The sequence below is a fragment of the Oncorhynchus mykiss genome, chromosome 7 (genome assembly GCF_013265735.2).
Source record: "Oncorhynchus mykiss isolate Arlee chromosome 7, USDA_OmykA_1.1, whole genome shotgun sequence".
Taxonomy (NCBI): Eukaryota; Metazoa; Chordata; class Actinopteri; order Salmoniformes; family Salmonidae; genus Oncorhynchus; species Oncorhynchus mykiss.
In genome coordinates, this window is record NC_048571.1 from 38,854,896 (window position 1) to 38,870,983 (window position 16,088).

The 16,088-nt window shown below is 42.2% G+C and overlaps 2 protein-coding genes across 2 annotated transcripts; both read right to left on the reverse strand.

Moving 5' to 3' along the window:
• Window positions 1-3,972: 3,972 nt before the first annotated feature.
• Window positions 3,973-7,979, reverse strand: LOC110527719 (zinc finger and SCAN domain-containing protein 2). Its single transcript, XM_021609176.2, has 2 exons — window positions 5,822-7,979; window positions 3,973-5,087 (listed from the first exon to the last, which is right to left on the reverse strand). Exons 1-2 carry the CDS (start codon window positions 5,997-5,999, stop codon window positions 4,222-4,224), a joined length of 1,044 nt encoding a protein of 347 aa, XP_021464851.2. The 5' UTR covers window positions 6,000-7,979; the 3' UTR covers window positions 3,973-4,221.
• Window positions 7,980-8,123: 144 nt separating this feature from the next.
• LOC110527720 (zinc finger and SCAN domain-containing protein 21) lies at window positions 8,124-11,664 on the reverse strand. The gene is made up of 2 exons (XM_021609177.2): window positions 11,197-11,664; window positions 8,124-10,747 (listed from the first exon to the last, which is right to left on the reverse strand). Exons 1-2 carry the CDS (start codon window positions 11,375-11,377, stop codon window positions 9,828-9,830), a joined length of 1,101 nt encoding a protein of 366 aa, XP_021464852.1. The 5' UTR covers window positions 11,378-11,664; the 3' UTR covers window positions 8,124-9,827.
• Between the last annotated feature and the right edge of the window lie 4,424 nt (window positions 11,665-16,088).

Consider the following 16,088-nt stretch of genomic DNA (forward strand, 5'->3'; position numbering starts at 1 on the left):
TAAGTCGCTTGGGGTATGTCTCTATCAGTTTTGCACATCGAGAGACTGAATTATTTTCCCATTCCTCCTTGCAAAACAGCTCGAGCTCAGTGAGGTTGGATGGAGAGCATTTGTGAACAGCAGTTTTCAGTTCTTTCCACAGATTCTCGATTGGATTCAGGTCTGGACTTTGACTTGGCCATTCTAACACCTGGATATGTTTATTTTTTAACCATTCCATTGTAGATTTTGCTTTATGTTTTGGATCATTGTCTTGTTGGAAGACAAATCTCCGTCCCAGTCTCAGGTCTTTTGCAGACTCCATCAGGTTTTCTTCCAGAATGGTCCTGTATTTGGCTCCATCCATCTTCCCATCAATTTTAACCACCTTCCCTGTCCCTGCTGAAGAAAAGCAGGCCCAAACCATGATGCTGCCACCACCATGTTTGACAGTGGGGATGGTGTGTTCAGCTGTGTTGCTTTTACGCCAAACATAACGTTTTGCATTGTTGCCAAAAAGTTCAATTTTGGTTTCATCTGACCAGAGCACCTTCTTCCACATGTTTGGTGTGTCTTCCAGGTGGCTTGTGGCAAACTTTAAACAACACTTTTTATGGATATCTTTAAGAAATGGCTTTCTTCTTGCCACTCTTCCATAAAGGCCAGATTTGTGCAATATACGACTGATTGTTGTCCTATGGACAGAGTCTCCCACCTCAGCTGTAGATCTCTGCAGTTCATCCAGAGTGATCATGGGCCTCTTGGCTGCATCTCTGATCAGTCTTCTCCTTGTATGAGCTGAAAGTTTAGAGGGACGGCCAGGTTTGGTAGATTTGCAGTGGTCTGATACTCCTTCCATTTCAATATTATCGCTTGCACAGTGCTCCTTGGGATGTTTAAAGCTTGGGAAATCTTTTTGTATCCAAATCCGGCTTTAAACTTCTTCACAACAGTTTATCGGACCTGCCTGGTGTGTTCCTTGTTCTTCATGATGCTCTCTGCGCTTTTAACGGACCTCTGAGACTATCACAGTGCAGGTCCATTTATACGGAGACTTGATTACACACAGGTGGATTGTATTTATCATCATTAGTCATTTAGGTCAACATTGGATCATTCAGAGATCCTCACTGAACTTCTGGAGAGAGTTTGCTGCACTGAGAGTAAAGGGGATGAATAATTTTGCACGCCCAATTTTTCAGTTTTTGATTTGTTAAAAAAGTTTGAAATATCCAATAAATGTCGTTCCACTTCATGATTGTGTCCCACTTGTTGTTGATTCTTCACAAAATAATACAGTTTTATATCTTTATGTTTGAAGCCTGAAATGTGGCAAAAGGTCGCAAAGTTCAAGGGGGCCGAATACTTTCGCAAGGCACTGTAAATTGAGGAAAAAAATCAAATGTAATCAATTTTAGAATAAGGCTGTAATGTAACTAAATGTAGAAAAAGTCAAGGGGTCTGAATAATTTCCGAATGCACTGTACGTGGTGGGTTAGACGCTTCAGTACCTGAGAATAGTTTGACCTTAATAAGGTCATATGCTGTCCAATTGGGTCCTGGCTTGTGTCTTTCTTTCAGGACCTTCCTGCCATTGGCTGGAGGCAAAATACCTTCCTGCCCACCACCCAGGTACTGGGAACCACACCCTCCACTTCCTCCTTGCTTTCCTTCCACACCGCACAGCACCAGAAGTCATCAGTGTTCTTATAGTCCTGGAACCCACATAGGTAGAAAATGTATACAAGACTTTCTTGATTATTACATTTATTATGAATGGTTTAACATTTTCTGGGAGGGACCTCACAATTCAGAAGAGGGGTGAACAGTTGAGGTGGTGGATTGGCCACAAAACCACACATAGCCTGTATAGTTGTCTGTTCCCAGAATAAATTCTATACGTTCTACATACTGAACTCGACTAAAGGAATATTAAGTCAGCCGACCACTGTGAAGCTGATTTTGAGTGATTATTTCCCACTTTGGAGCGTTGTTTCTTGGCATTGAATCAGCAGCTCATCATTTACCCGACTTCGCAGTTTCTAAAACCTTCTTGACATCTAGGCTTAACATTTTAAGGGACGACTATCATCCAAAAACACACACAACTAAATAAAAACGAAAAAAATCTGATGTTTTGTTTCAACAATTCTGACCTTTATTTACTAAAATACACAACACAAAAACATCCCATTCACATCAAACTGTCCAATAACTGTTTTCACCAAGATCACATAGCACTTCTGTTTATGAAGGTCACTAGCCTATACTAGGCTACTTGCCTAAAGGTCTAAAATGACAAAATAGCATTATTTCGATTTTTCAAAAAGTATCAAAATGCAGTGTGAAAGGAGTCAAATGCTTGAAGAATATTCAAAGTAAATAACATTGAAATGCATTACCAATAGATGTCAGACAATGAAGAGAATAGTTTGGATGTTTGAGTCCTTTGACTAACAAAATGTATTACAGTAAATTATATTTCTGTACTTGTAGGCTTACCAATTTAAAAATAAATTTGACAATTTCTTTACATAGACAACGCCATTGAGGTAAAGTATTCCATAGACAATGTGCATTCGTAAAGTATTCAGACCCCTTGACTTTTCCCACATCTTGTTACGCTACAGCCTTATTCTAAATTTGATTGAAATTGATTTTTTTTACCCCTCATCTACACACAATACTTCAATGATGAAACAAAAACAGGTTATACATTTTTGCAAATGTATCAAAATAAAAAAATGTAAATATCACATTTACATAAGTCTTCAGACCTTTTACTCAGTAGTTTGTTGAAGCACCTTTGGCAGCGATTGCAGCCTCGAGTCTTCTTGGCTATGATGCAACAAGTTTGGCACGCCTGTATTTAGGGAGTTTCTCCCATTCTTCTCTGTAGATCCTCTCAAGCTCTGTCAAGTTGGATGGGGAGCATCGCTTCACAGCTTTTTCAGGTCTCTCCAGAGATGTTTGATCGGGTTCAAGTCCGGGCTCTGGCTAGGTCAAGGACATTCAGAGACTTGTCCTGGAGCCACTCCTGCGTTGTCTTGGCCGTGTTAGTCGTTGTCCTGTTGGAAGGTGAACCTCTGCACCAGTCTGAGGTCCTGAGCGCTATGGAGAAGGTTTTCATCAAGGATCTCTCTGTACTTTGCACCGTTCATCTTTCCCTTGATCCTGACTAGTCTCCCAGTCCCTGCCACTGAAAAACATCCCCACAGCATGACACTGCCATCACCATGCTTCACCGTAGAGATTGTGCCAGTTTTCCTCCAGATGTGACGCTTGCCATCCAGGCCAAAGAATTCAATCTTGGTTTCATCAGAATCTTGTTTCTCATAGTCTGAGTGTCCTTTAGACACCTTTTGGAAAACTCCAAGCGGGCTGTCGTGCCTTTTACTGAGGAGTGGCTTCTGTCTGGCCACTCTACCATAAAGGCCTGATTGGTGGAGTTCTGCAGAGATGGTTGTCCTTCTGGAAGGTTCTCCCATCTCCACAGAGTAGCTCTGGAGCTCTGTCAGTGACCATCGGGTTCTTGGTCACCTCCCTGACCAAGGCCCTTCTCCTTCGATTGCTCAGTTTGGCCGGGCGGCCAGCTCTAGGAAGAGTATTCGTGGATCCAAACTTTTTCCATTTAAGAATGATGGAGGCCATTGTGTTCTTGGGGAGCTTCAATGCTGCAGACATTTTTTGGTACCCTTCCCCAGATCTGTGAGTCGACACAATCCTGTCTCTGAGATCTACGGACAATTCCTTCGACCTCATAGCTTGGTTTTTGCTCTGACATGCACTGTCAACTGTGGGACCTTATATAAAACAGATGTGTGCCTTTCCAAATCATGTCCAATCAATTGAATTTACAATCAAATTGTAGAAACATCTCAAGGATGATCAATGGAAACAGGATGCACCGGAGCTCAATTTCGAATCATAGCAAGGGTCTGAGTACTTATGTAAATAAGGTATTTCAGTTAATTATTTTTCTAAAAACCTGTTTCGCTTTGTCATTATGGGGTATTGTGTGTAGGTTGATGAGGAAAATGTATTTAATCCATTTTAGAACAAGGCTGTAACATAACAAAATGTGAAAAAAGTGAAGGGGTCTGAATACTTTTCAAAAGCACTGTATGGTTGGGAAGACATGTTAAAATCCTCATTATAAACCAGTAGCCTAAATATTTCCTACACCAGAACGGATTTGAACAAACATCTCCTTAAACAAACATCATTGAACAAACATCTCCGTTATAGGCCTGGTAGGAACGAACCATCTCTAGAATGTGTCACAAGGTGTCTTTTCACCTTGTTGGATTGACTGAAGCTTTTCCCACAGACGGGACAACTAAATGGTTTCTCCCCTGTGTGGACTCTCAGGTGTACCTTCAGGTGCGCCGTCTGATTGAAACGTTTCCTACAGATATTACACTGGTAGGGCTTCTCCCCTGTGTGAATCCTCTGGTGGCCTTTCAACCTCCCAGACGAGCTAAAGGACTTACCACACAAGCCACAGAGAAATGGCTTCTCCTTCGTGTGCATTCGCACATGTGCATTTAAATGGCCCATGTGTCTACAGGGTTTCCCACACACCTTGCAACACAATGACGTGTCGTGGTGGATTTGAAGGGAATTTGAATTTTCAGTGTGTAGCGGTATCTGTAGAGCCTCAAATCCTGACAGTAGTTCGTCACCACCTTCCACCCCCATCATACTTACACTGTTCTCACTCTGTGCTGCCGAAAGGTCGAGGTTCCCTGAAGAGAAAGTATTTGGATCACTTGATGTATCATCCAATGAACAGACACCCAATCTATCAGTCTCTGTTTTGATTGGATTGGAGGTTGTTGAGCTTGATAGAAAGCCTCCCTCTATAGTCTTCCCAGTGTGAGTTTGTATTTGGAACTGATGTGAGGTGGGTTGAGGTGGGTTCTGATCATAGTCATTTCCATCAGAAGGAGCAAATCTAGACAGCGGGGCCAGTCCCCTAAACAGCTTTTCCTCCCTTCTGGCCCTTCCCTCCTGTTTCTCCAAAGTCTGTCCGAGGTCTGGTTCCTGCTTATGCCCAATGGCTCCCTCCTCCTCCTCAGATTCTACAGGAGAAAAGGGGTCTCGGTCTGAAAGTCAAGAAGGGAAAACGTGGTGTTGTTAGCTAGGCACCTTTACTTGAGCATCACGACCTGCTACCACCCAGGTCTGAGTTTGCGTTAACCAACTCACAGCTAGCGAGAAACAGAATACACAGAATGTATTGACAACTATGGGATTTGCTAGGCATGAATGCTAGCAGTCTCTGCAAAGAGTTAAATTATCTAGCTAATCTGCCAAGATAGCCACTGGCATATGGCACGTTCATTGTTGGTTAGCTGAAGCATAACGGCGTATTTCAGATAAAATAACAAATTACATAATGTGTGCATATTATCCTCGCTAGCACCGCTTGCTAGTCAGCAAACGTTAGCTATCTACTAGCCTATTCATAGATACTAACTATAGCGTCTATTCACGAAAGTATCTTATGTTTTAATAAGAGCCCCGACTCGGTCTGAACGTTAAGTGATGCGTGGTGTAGTACGGTTTTGTTACCGTAAGGCCCTTATCTTTCATATCAGCGATAAAGAAGTCAAAAAACGAAAAGGTTAAATTACTACACACCTTTATAAGGTTAGGATTCCCACAATGCCATATTTTCATGTTTACAGCGTTAAACAAAAAAATAATTAGACAGAGGCGACCATCTGTGCTAATCGGGTATCTATAGCATGCTCTGAACACCTTGGCCCAGTTTTTCACAAATTATCGCCTTATAAAACCCCGGGGTTATTTTTCTTAGAGCAAGCTAGCTACTAACCTGGCCATGGAATCCCATTATCGTGAAGCTTGCGTCTCAGTTTGTCATTCTCTCGCTTTCCCTGGAATATTTCCTCCTGGTATTCTAATATGGTCTCTTCCACTTGCTTATATATATCTTGGGCAGCTAACATCAACTTTTCTGTCAAAAATACATTTAGAAATTGTAATTTCGTCATTTTGAGGGTCGATGGTAGCCAGGGCACATTTACCCGCTAAACACAAGCGGAGAGGAAAGAGGCGAAGCGGGAGGTTCGACTCCGCCTAGATTTCTAGCGTTAAGCACACAAAGTGTCAAGTGAGTATTATTTTTTTGATTTGTTATGAGGGGCAACGAGTGTCGAATTTGGTCAAGATAAAAGTGAATTGCTATTTTGATAGGTGAGCGTTATTTGATCTAATGGACGTTTCATAATCTTTGGGTTGTTAACGGTTTCCTATAGTTCTTCTCTGAGCAGAACCCCTATATATTTCGTCCTGTCCCAGTGGTCCAACCAGCATGAAGTTCTGAACCGGTTTAACACCCCAAAAGTAACGGTTCTAACTTTTCCTTCATTTTGTACCCGTGAAATCAACAGTTTTACATTTTAGCTAATTAAATTACTCCACCAATTAGCGTAGGCTATTGCTAGCGTCATTACTTCTGGTTGTTTATTGAAATCAGTGGAGGCTGCTGAGGGGATGGCGGCTCATAATAATGGCTGGAATGGAACAAATGGAATGGCAAACAAATTGAAACGAACCTGGGTTAAAAAAGTGTAGATATCGCCACTGCCACTTGAGCATGCTTTTGGGGCACAGTCGATAGCGCGCTGGACTTCGGGCTAGGAGGTTGAGGGTTCCAGACCTGCTCCCTGGGCCCGTTTCATTACAATGCCATTCCACGTATGCCGCTCCAGCTGTTACCACCAGCCCGTGCTCCCCAAATAAGGGGCCACCAACCTCCTGTGATATTTTCTACATTAAATCATGGGCTAGATCTAGAATGTTTCCATGTATTTCCATTGTTAAAGCGGTCTGTAGACCATCTTGTCTATATAATAGATAATCTTCGACACAACAAAACGCCTTGAGAATGTGACGCAATCAGAAATTGGCCCGCTGTTAGTTACCGTAAGTACTTGAGAACCTGGGCAGTTGAAATAATTGTACCATCAGAGACAAATTAATTAGCACATGGAATACAATAGATTATTAGAGTACAAAAGTTTGTCATAATACCCATAAAACCTAGTGATCTAACAGGGAAATGGTTCCAATCGTTTTTCCATAGGGGATTTTAGAAACACTTCAAATAACGTCCGTGTTTCAGTTAGGCTTACCCTGGCATTACGTTTTGATAGCCTTGTAAATTTCTAGGAAAAGGAGACTTGTCAATACATTCGCCTGTATTTACCCCCAAAAATGAAATACATTCTCCTAATGTGGCTATCATTAAATAACTATAAATGCCACGATCTGGGCAAGACTGGCGAATCGAGGCAAAGGTAAGACTATCTAGATTAGCTAAATGTAGTAATTCATAAATTGGCTACATTTCTTTGAAATGGACAATTCTGTTTACTGTTTTGTGCAAGTTTTAAATTGACACAATACCTGTTAGCCAAGACGTCAGCTAGAGATGACATGCAGGAGCTTGCGGGGATTTGTAGTTTTGCATGATGTCTGCTTCGACACTAATTAGCATTTTCGAATCAGAGTAAAGAGGCAACTATATTGATAAGTCACCTGAGAGAGATTTACATGGTTATCTAAACATCACGCCTGGGTACGTACGCCTACACAAAACACAGCCTTTGGAGTATTTCCAAAATCCCCTATGTGAAAAATGTATGCTAGAAAAACAATTGGACCCACTTCCTTGTTTTTCCGCTAGGTTTTGACACCACTGAGGCTGTATAGATACATTCTGGAATAGATGTATGTGGTACCTAAACCCTGAATCCCAAATCAAACCCTAACCACTTTTGTATATCGGAAAGGATTGGATAGGCATGGGTAGCACCATCTTGATTGGGGATTGAGCTTTTCTGCAGTGGCTATCGAAATCAAATGTTATTTGTCACATGCTTCGTAGACAACAGGTGTAGATTAACAGTAACTTTTACTTACAGGTCCTCTTCCAACAATGCAGAGTTAAACATAAGATATAAAAGTTAAGTTTGTTACTGTACTTCTAGGTTAAGGATAGTTAATGTGTTTAAACTTTCATTTGATCCGCTGTCAGATAATGCACTCTAGCATTATTCAATCTAAAGCTCAGCTATGCCTTGTGTGGAAGGAACCTGACAATTTAGACAAGGTACTCAGACTACTTTATTTAAAAAATTACATTTATTACATAATGATACAACACTGTACAGTTGTGTGTGTGTGTGTGTGTGTGGGAGCAGCGGTGTCCCAGAATAAACTGTGTGGGAGAGAAGGGGAGGAATGCTGGTTAAATTAGAGGGCCTACTGTAGTAGCCTCAGTCCTGAGAGGAGATAAAGACCCTGTCTACTAGTAACAACCCCAAGCACCTATTGCCCAAGACACTTGCCTAGGGGATTGGGCAATGGTTTGTTTCTGGTCCGGGCCATAGGCCTACTGCTTGTTCATGAGCCTCGTTCTCAGCTAGGCACTGCTCAAGTTCTGATAAAAACTTCTAAAAAGGTAGAGACTTGCATTAAGTCTACCCCTAGATTACAAGCACTTGCAATATAAACTAAAGTGCTTTTGATTCCAGGAGTAGGCTTGATCTATCTGTAACAAAACGTATGTTACACTTAAACTGGCCATCAAGAACAGATCTTTACTATAGTGAATATACAGTATGTGCAGTGCTGAGCTCAGGGCCAACAATCAGGAACAAGCAGCTCAGATACAGGGTAATACTGTATGGCTCAGCTGGGGAATCTGTTGGTCTCTGCACCGTGTTGGTCAAATTCTGTAGTGCGGGTCATAGAGAGGACACACTATATGCATCAGAGGTGGGGGATAGATAGTGGTCATATACAGAATTAGCAAACAATCCTTATCAAGGCAACATATCTTGCAAAATAGCAGTCTTTGCATTGAATCCTCACTGATAAGTATGTTTTTAATTGTAAGATAAGTTAGTTGACTGAAATTCAGGTGGCAGTACACAGTTCTGCAATGATGACGAGAGAGGCAAATGGTCCTTTAGCATCAGTTGTATCAGGGAGGCTTTAGGTGACTGTACAGAAACCTTGAATCGAGCAGGCAGGGCTATTGCCTAACCTACCCAACCCTAACTAACAAATGGTGAACATGTGTACTTATATCCATATTTGTAAACTCAAGGAATGGACAACAGTTTATAGTCAATGCCCATACGGTTAGCCATTGTTAATTAGAATTACAAATAAAAACATCTTATGTACTTCAGCCAGCTGACTGAGGAAATAAGATTTGTGGGTTTTAGAAGAAGCTGTGATATACTTTTTAAAAATTAATGAAGAGAAAAAATAAAATAAAATGTATTTTAGAAATGCGTAAATTGGCCCTGTGCAAATCGTCTGGGGCAAGACCACCACGTTTTGGAATGCTGCTTATTGTTGCAAGCCTGAACGCATCTCCGTTTCAAGGCGCATAGTGGAAGACTTCATTATCATCATGCTACCAATTTCATTACTAAAAGTAAAGACTAAATCATTCAGAAAGACTAGCTACTAAGTCGTTCAATTTGGTGTTTAAAGATTCCCTATTATCCCATTCAGTGACAAGTACAAAAAGTAAATGGACACATACTAAATCGACTATACAAATCTACTGCATGAGAGAGAAACTATGGCATGGAGAGAAGTGTTTAACTAGGAGATAAAACATTCTAAGAAAGTCACAGAATCCCTAGCTCTTTGAGAGAAAGAGAAAAATAACAAGCCGTCTTAATGGCAGCAATTTTAGCTTTTAAAAAATGTCCCATAATCAGTAATTCATTCATTCATTCATTCATACAGACTCAGTCGCTCATTACCACCCACAACCACCGGTGGTCTCCCTCATCTTACTGCCCTGAGAAGTAAGTGCCCTCACGGCTGTGGGTCTGGAGATGACGTTTGATTTTGTCGGAGCGGCTGAAGCACTTTCCACACACTGGGCAGCTGTATGGTTTCTCTCCCGTGTGGATCCGCATGTGGACCTTCAAATGGGCCATCTGGGTGAAACCCTTCCCACAGATCTGGCAGCGGAACGGCTTCTCTCCAGTGTGACTCCTGGCGTGCTCCTGGAGCCTGCCGGAGGAGCTGCAACACTTCCCACACACCCCGCAGCGGTACGGCTTCTCCCGGGTGTGCACCTGGACATGGACATGTAGGTGTCCAACGTGGCTGAATGCCTCCCCACACACCTTGCAGCAGAACGATGACACGTGCACCTGGAGGGGGGATTTTCCACACTCTGCGGCCGCGTTACTGCCCTGGTCACCTAAATGGGAGGCCTGACCTCTGCTCCCACCAGCTCGTCCTTTAGACCCAGACACCAACATCTGTCCTCCGTTCTCCACTCCAATGATGTCAATGTTGTTCTCGTTGGAGCAGTTGGGGTTGACTGTGGCGAGGGGCTGCGGGACGCTGTTGGACGAAGATGATGAGGAGCCTCTGTGGGTCACTTCTGACTTGACGTGTCTGGATGAGCTTCTGGGACCAGGGTCCCGCTCTCTGTTCTCCACCGACGGGTTCTGGGGCAGGTTAGAGGAGTGGGGAGGGTCCTGGGGGTATTCGTTGGTGACGCGGGGAGGAGTGAAGATGGACTCTGGGGTGCTGCAGGAGCCGTGGCCCCGGAGTTGCTCGTCCCCCTGGCTGGACCTGAGCTCCCGTTTCTCCTTGATCAGGATGGGGACTCGCTCCTCATGGCCCATGCTGGGGCTCCACTCCCGGCGAGGATGCTCGCCATCCTCCTCCTCCAATAGTGCCATAGACTGACGGTCTGGATGGAAGAGAGGGAGGGACTTGGCAGTCATGATTTACGATCGACGAAAAACACTATCAATTACATTTACGTATCAAAGGAACTAGATTTTAGAAATGATAAACAAAACAGCTGAGTCAAATGAGCCTGAATCTCTGCAGCTAGCTAGATAACTTGTTGGCTAGCTAGTTAGCTGGCTAACGAACAAAGGTGGCTAGTTAGCTAGTTACGTGAAGGAGCTACGTTAGCGTAGCTACCATTTTTAGCTTTCTGAAAAACAACTAGCTAACGTTAGTTAGTTCTCGCAACATTAATACAAGGGTGTCAAACATATATTTTTTAATGATTGCCTTTTAGTTGCTTGGCAATGCATGTATCGTTACAACAGTTTCGCAACCAATATGCTTTAGCGTGCGGCTTCGGCGCTAACTTTAACGTTAGCATAATAGCCTACGCTAGCTACTAACCTGGCCATATTTCAATCCCAGCGTCTCGGAGTCTGCGTCTCAGATGGTCGTTCTCCCTCTCCCTGAGCGCAATCTCCTCTTGGTATTCCAAAATCGTGTCTTCGACAGATTTGTAGATCTCCTGGGCAGCGAGCATAAGCCGCTCGGTCAAAAATACGTTTAAAAACTGCAGTTTTGTCATTTTCGGGTCGTGGTTAGCTACAAGGACTCAGCTATCATCCAAAATGGACCAAAAAAGATGCTCTCGTTGATCACGTGACAAGGAATGCCCGCTGTTACCGTAATAATAGGAAAACGCGAGGCCCTAAATCTAATGGGGCCAAAATATATTCAGCTCATAGCCTATGAGTATTATTGTCATCAATGGAATACATTCAAGATTTAGCTAAACGAAATGCCAGTGTATAAGTACACGATACAGTCAACTCCTTATGCTGCGAGTTTATTTTTATTTTTACAAGAGCTAGATTTTTTAAAAACCATTTTACCCCAGGCTGTATCACAACCGGCCGTGATTGGGAGTCCCATAGAGTGGCGCACAATTTGCCCAGCGTCGTCCGGGTATGGCCGGTGAAGGCCGTCATTGTAAATAAGAAATAGTTCTTATAACTGACTTGTCTACTAGTCAAATAAAGTTTAAATAAAAATATTAACTCAATGTTGTATAATCATTACTAAAATTCAATTACCTGCGTTTACAGTCGTCATTCAAGGTCCCTTTTTGCCTAAACACAAATACGCCTCGCTTGCGATACGGTTTAGGAAACATTTGTAATTTAACTTAATAAGAGGAAGACAAATATTTTTTTAAGGCCAGGTATCACACCACATAATAGGGTCACTTTAACATTAGACATGCAGAGATCCGTAACGTTAGCGCTGCTATAGACGACATAGAAAATTAGAGAAATTAAGAAGCCAGCTACATCAAGACAAACCAACTGGGCAGTGAAGTGCGTTCTGGAATGGCTGTCACAAAAGGGGATGAACATCGATCTGGCAACTGTTGCAAAACAGGAGATGGGTAATATTCTCCGGAGTTTCAACGCCACCTGAATAAGGTTTTGTGTGATTTGCAGTTGCACTTTGGCCGAAGAGGCAATGAAGGAAATCGCAAACTGAAGACAGACTCATTCGTGATAAAATACAAAAATGAAGAAACCAAGAACCACAAAAACACAATGGAAAGAGACAGAGAGAATCGTTGTGGCTGCATGTATGAGAACCTAGGGGAACAACTTCTGCCCCGTGAAATGTGCAATTCAGTATCGTAAATAAATAACTGTTGATGCTGGACCATCCAGGGTAAATAATTCTTGTTGTTTCTGTTCTGCTGTAGCAAATGCTACAACGTTTCAGCGCTATTTTCAGATCCATGGACAGCGGCCCAATACAATGTTTTGATCTGACATTCTATGCACAGACCAGACGTGCGCTGTTTTCAGAACCATGGACAGCATCCCTAGAAACCAAGGTTCTGGAACTATCGACCATCGCTTGGGTAGTTTTGGTTTACATGCCCGTCTTGTTTTGCACAAAATAATAAAATGCAGTACTACAGGATATTTCTTAACGTAGCTCTTTATTAGGTAGCTATAACTGGCATGTTCACGTATCGCCAACCAGGATCAAAACTGACCATGACCTAACCATTTGGGTGGTCTTAACCAATCATAGCACAGTATGATATGGCGGTAAAATGCATCCAATTACAATTCCGTATGTTTACACATATGAATATGACAATGCCAGTCAATGCAAAAATAACTAACAACCGGCAGAGAACACCTAAAATGCAACTTGATTGAATGGCTGCCTTCTCTCAATGCATAATCATTCCTCGTCTACGTTTCACACATTATAAGCATCGCATACCCAAACCTTATCGGGTCATGGTTGGCAATATTTTTTTATCCGAAAATCTGTATAAAACCCATAGGCTTAAATAAATGAACAAAAGTGCAGGAGTCAATTTGGCAAATTATAAACCAAGTGGCCACCTCAACTGAACTGTGTAGAAGATGAGAAATCCGAAGAAATTAGTTGACAATGAGAAATGAAATCACTGAATCATCCATCCACATTGCATCTTATAACATTGCTTGACACTTGAAGTCAGTGAGTTCTCAAAACGGGATTCTCAAGCGAGAGACCACATTTGACATCCACCACATTTTACTCGTACACTTTTTAAAAAATGATGCAAATCTTAAAATGACTAAAATATATATTTATTTTCAGCTAACTAATCAATAAACAAGTAGGCTACATTCAGACATCAAATATGATGTTCTCTATAATATATACAGGGATTAGGGTAACGGCATACATGAGTGGATTTGATGGAGGAAGAAATTTTATCAAAAAAATGGGGAGATCTGGACTAAGATTAATAAAGCAATTTTTACGAAATAGGCTTAAATTACAAACGGATCCAGTATAGAATGCATGCAGCCACCACATCAAATTATCCAGTCATATAATTCCAATAAATGTATTGAAATAATACAAATAAATTCAAATAATTGAGGGTTGTCATCTACAGGTAAATAGAAAAAGACAGTACAGTCATGAGCAAAGCTAATTATTTGACTGTTTGTTTGCCTGTGTTGCCAGTAGTTTACTCGTTGAAGGTGAAGAAGCTAACGTTAACTGTCAAATTGGGTAATTATCTATTATTATTACATCTAATTTGCAAATGCTAACTAACATTAACGTTAAAATATCATAGCTGGCGTTATATCATCTAGTGTAGCTAGCTAGGTAGCTACTGTACCGTCGGTCGCCTGTATAGCTAACGGTAACGTTAGATTAGCTGTAGCTGCAAATTAATCTAGTGTTAGCTAACGGTAGATAGCTAGCAAACTATCGCACATATTAGATTAAAATGCAATTACGTTCAATCACGTTTATGCTATCGGGCCGCGGAGTTGTAATGATAATGTTAATTTAAGGACGGTTGCTAGCTACAATAACTAATGTAGCTAGCACCGATAACGTTAACTATCTAAAACTTTGGACTGGAGAACACTCACTTGTTGCTAGTTATTGCATTTTACTCGCCATGCAGGGCCGCATGACAAGCTCATATAATCGTCGTTCATTCCTTTTATATAGCTAGCTAACCGTAGCTACATTAGGTTCAGGCGATATCGATCGAAATGTCTTAGGTTGAGGGGGAAACCCCAAGCAGATAAGACGACGAGTCTCACACAACGTTATCCATCTGTGCGACAAAGGAAACATTACTGATGAGCCTTACGATGTTTCTACTCTATTCTCCATATAGTACACTATTTTTGTCCAGGGTCTATAGGTTGCTGGTCTAAAGTAGTTTACTATGAAGGGAATAGAGTACCATTTGGCGTGTAACCTCAGTATTCATGTAGTCTTCTGATGTAATTGAAAGTACTGCACATGTAGAAGGGGTATTGAAAACTAGCCCTGCCTGCCGCTCCCTAGATTTTCACTGTGTTCTCTATCATACACTGTACTGTATAACTGTTTCCATTAAACTAAAATCATTCAATCTCTGGCAGGATATAGGCTTGCTTCCAATAAGTATTTTTTCTATATGTATTCATGTGTGTTTCTCTTGCAATTATTTTCGTTCCTTCAAGAAGCGACCATCATCATGACTCCAACCGTTGGTCATCCGGGCCTGTTTCTGAAGGTATGTGGTGTTGCGCTCCCTCGCACATACCTAGCCGTGCATAGATCTAGAAACCATTTAACCTAAACTTCTCTTCTGTTCTGGTCCCATACCTACCATGTTGTAACAGCGTGAACCCCTACACATCCACAAATTTCCCTAATGGTTGTCAATATCATCTTCAGGCTCTTCCGGAGTGGTGCAGCGGTCAAAGACACTGCATCACAGTGCTTGAGGCGTCACTACAACCCCGGGTTCGATCCCAGGCTATGTCACAGCTGGCCGCGACCCGGGAGACCGATGAAGCGGCGCACAATTTGGCCAAGCGTTGTTCGGGTTAAGGGAGGGTTTGACCGGCTGCGATTTCCTTGTCCCATCGTGCTATAGTGACTCCTTGTGGTGGGCAAGCTGACTTCGGATGCCAGTTGTACAGTGTTTCCTCCTGACACATCGGTGCAGCTGGCTTCCGGGTTAAGCGAGCAGTGTGTCAAAAAGCAGTACGGCTTGGCAGTGTCGTGTTTCGGGGGACACATTACTCTCAAACTTCGCCTCACCTGAGTTCGTACGGGGGTTGCAGCGATGGGGGAAAAAACTAACCAATTGGGGAGAAAAAGGGGGTAAATGCACAACAACAAAAACCACATTTCATCTTCAGGCTGAGAGACAATAGATTGGGCAAGAGACAATGGATGTGTCGTGTCCAAGGTTGTGGACATTGTGTGAAAGGAACATCTCGCCTTGGAACAGGAATCCCATATCCAATTGCAAGACGTCAGCAACAAAGTCTTCTAGATAGTCATGTGGCCATGGTTAGCTGTTTCCACAAAACTGTCCGATGACAAATGGCGGATGGTTTGGGAGGTTCTGAAATCAAGTTTTATTTGTCACATATGCCGAATACTACAGGTGTAGACCTTACAGTGAAATGCCAACAATGCTTTTAAGAAAAAATGTGTTTTGTAAAATAATGGAAATAAAGTAACAATTAATTAAACAGCAGCAGTAAAATAACAATAGCGAAGCTATATACAGGGGGTACCGGTACAATCTGCGGGGGCACCGGTTAGTCGAGGTAATTGAGGGAATATGTACACGTAAATAGAGTTATTAAAGTGACTATGCATAGATAATAAACAGAGAGTAGCAGCAGCGTAAAAGAGGGGCCTGGGTAGCCCTTTTAATAGCTGTTCAGGAGTAATGGCTTTGGGGGTAGAAGCTGTTGAGAAGCCTTTGGCTACCC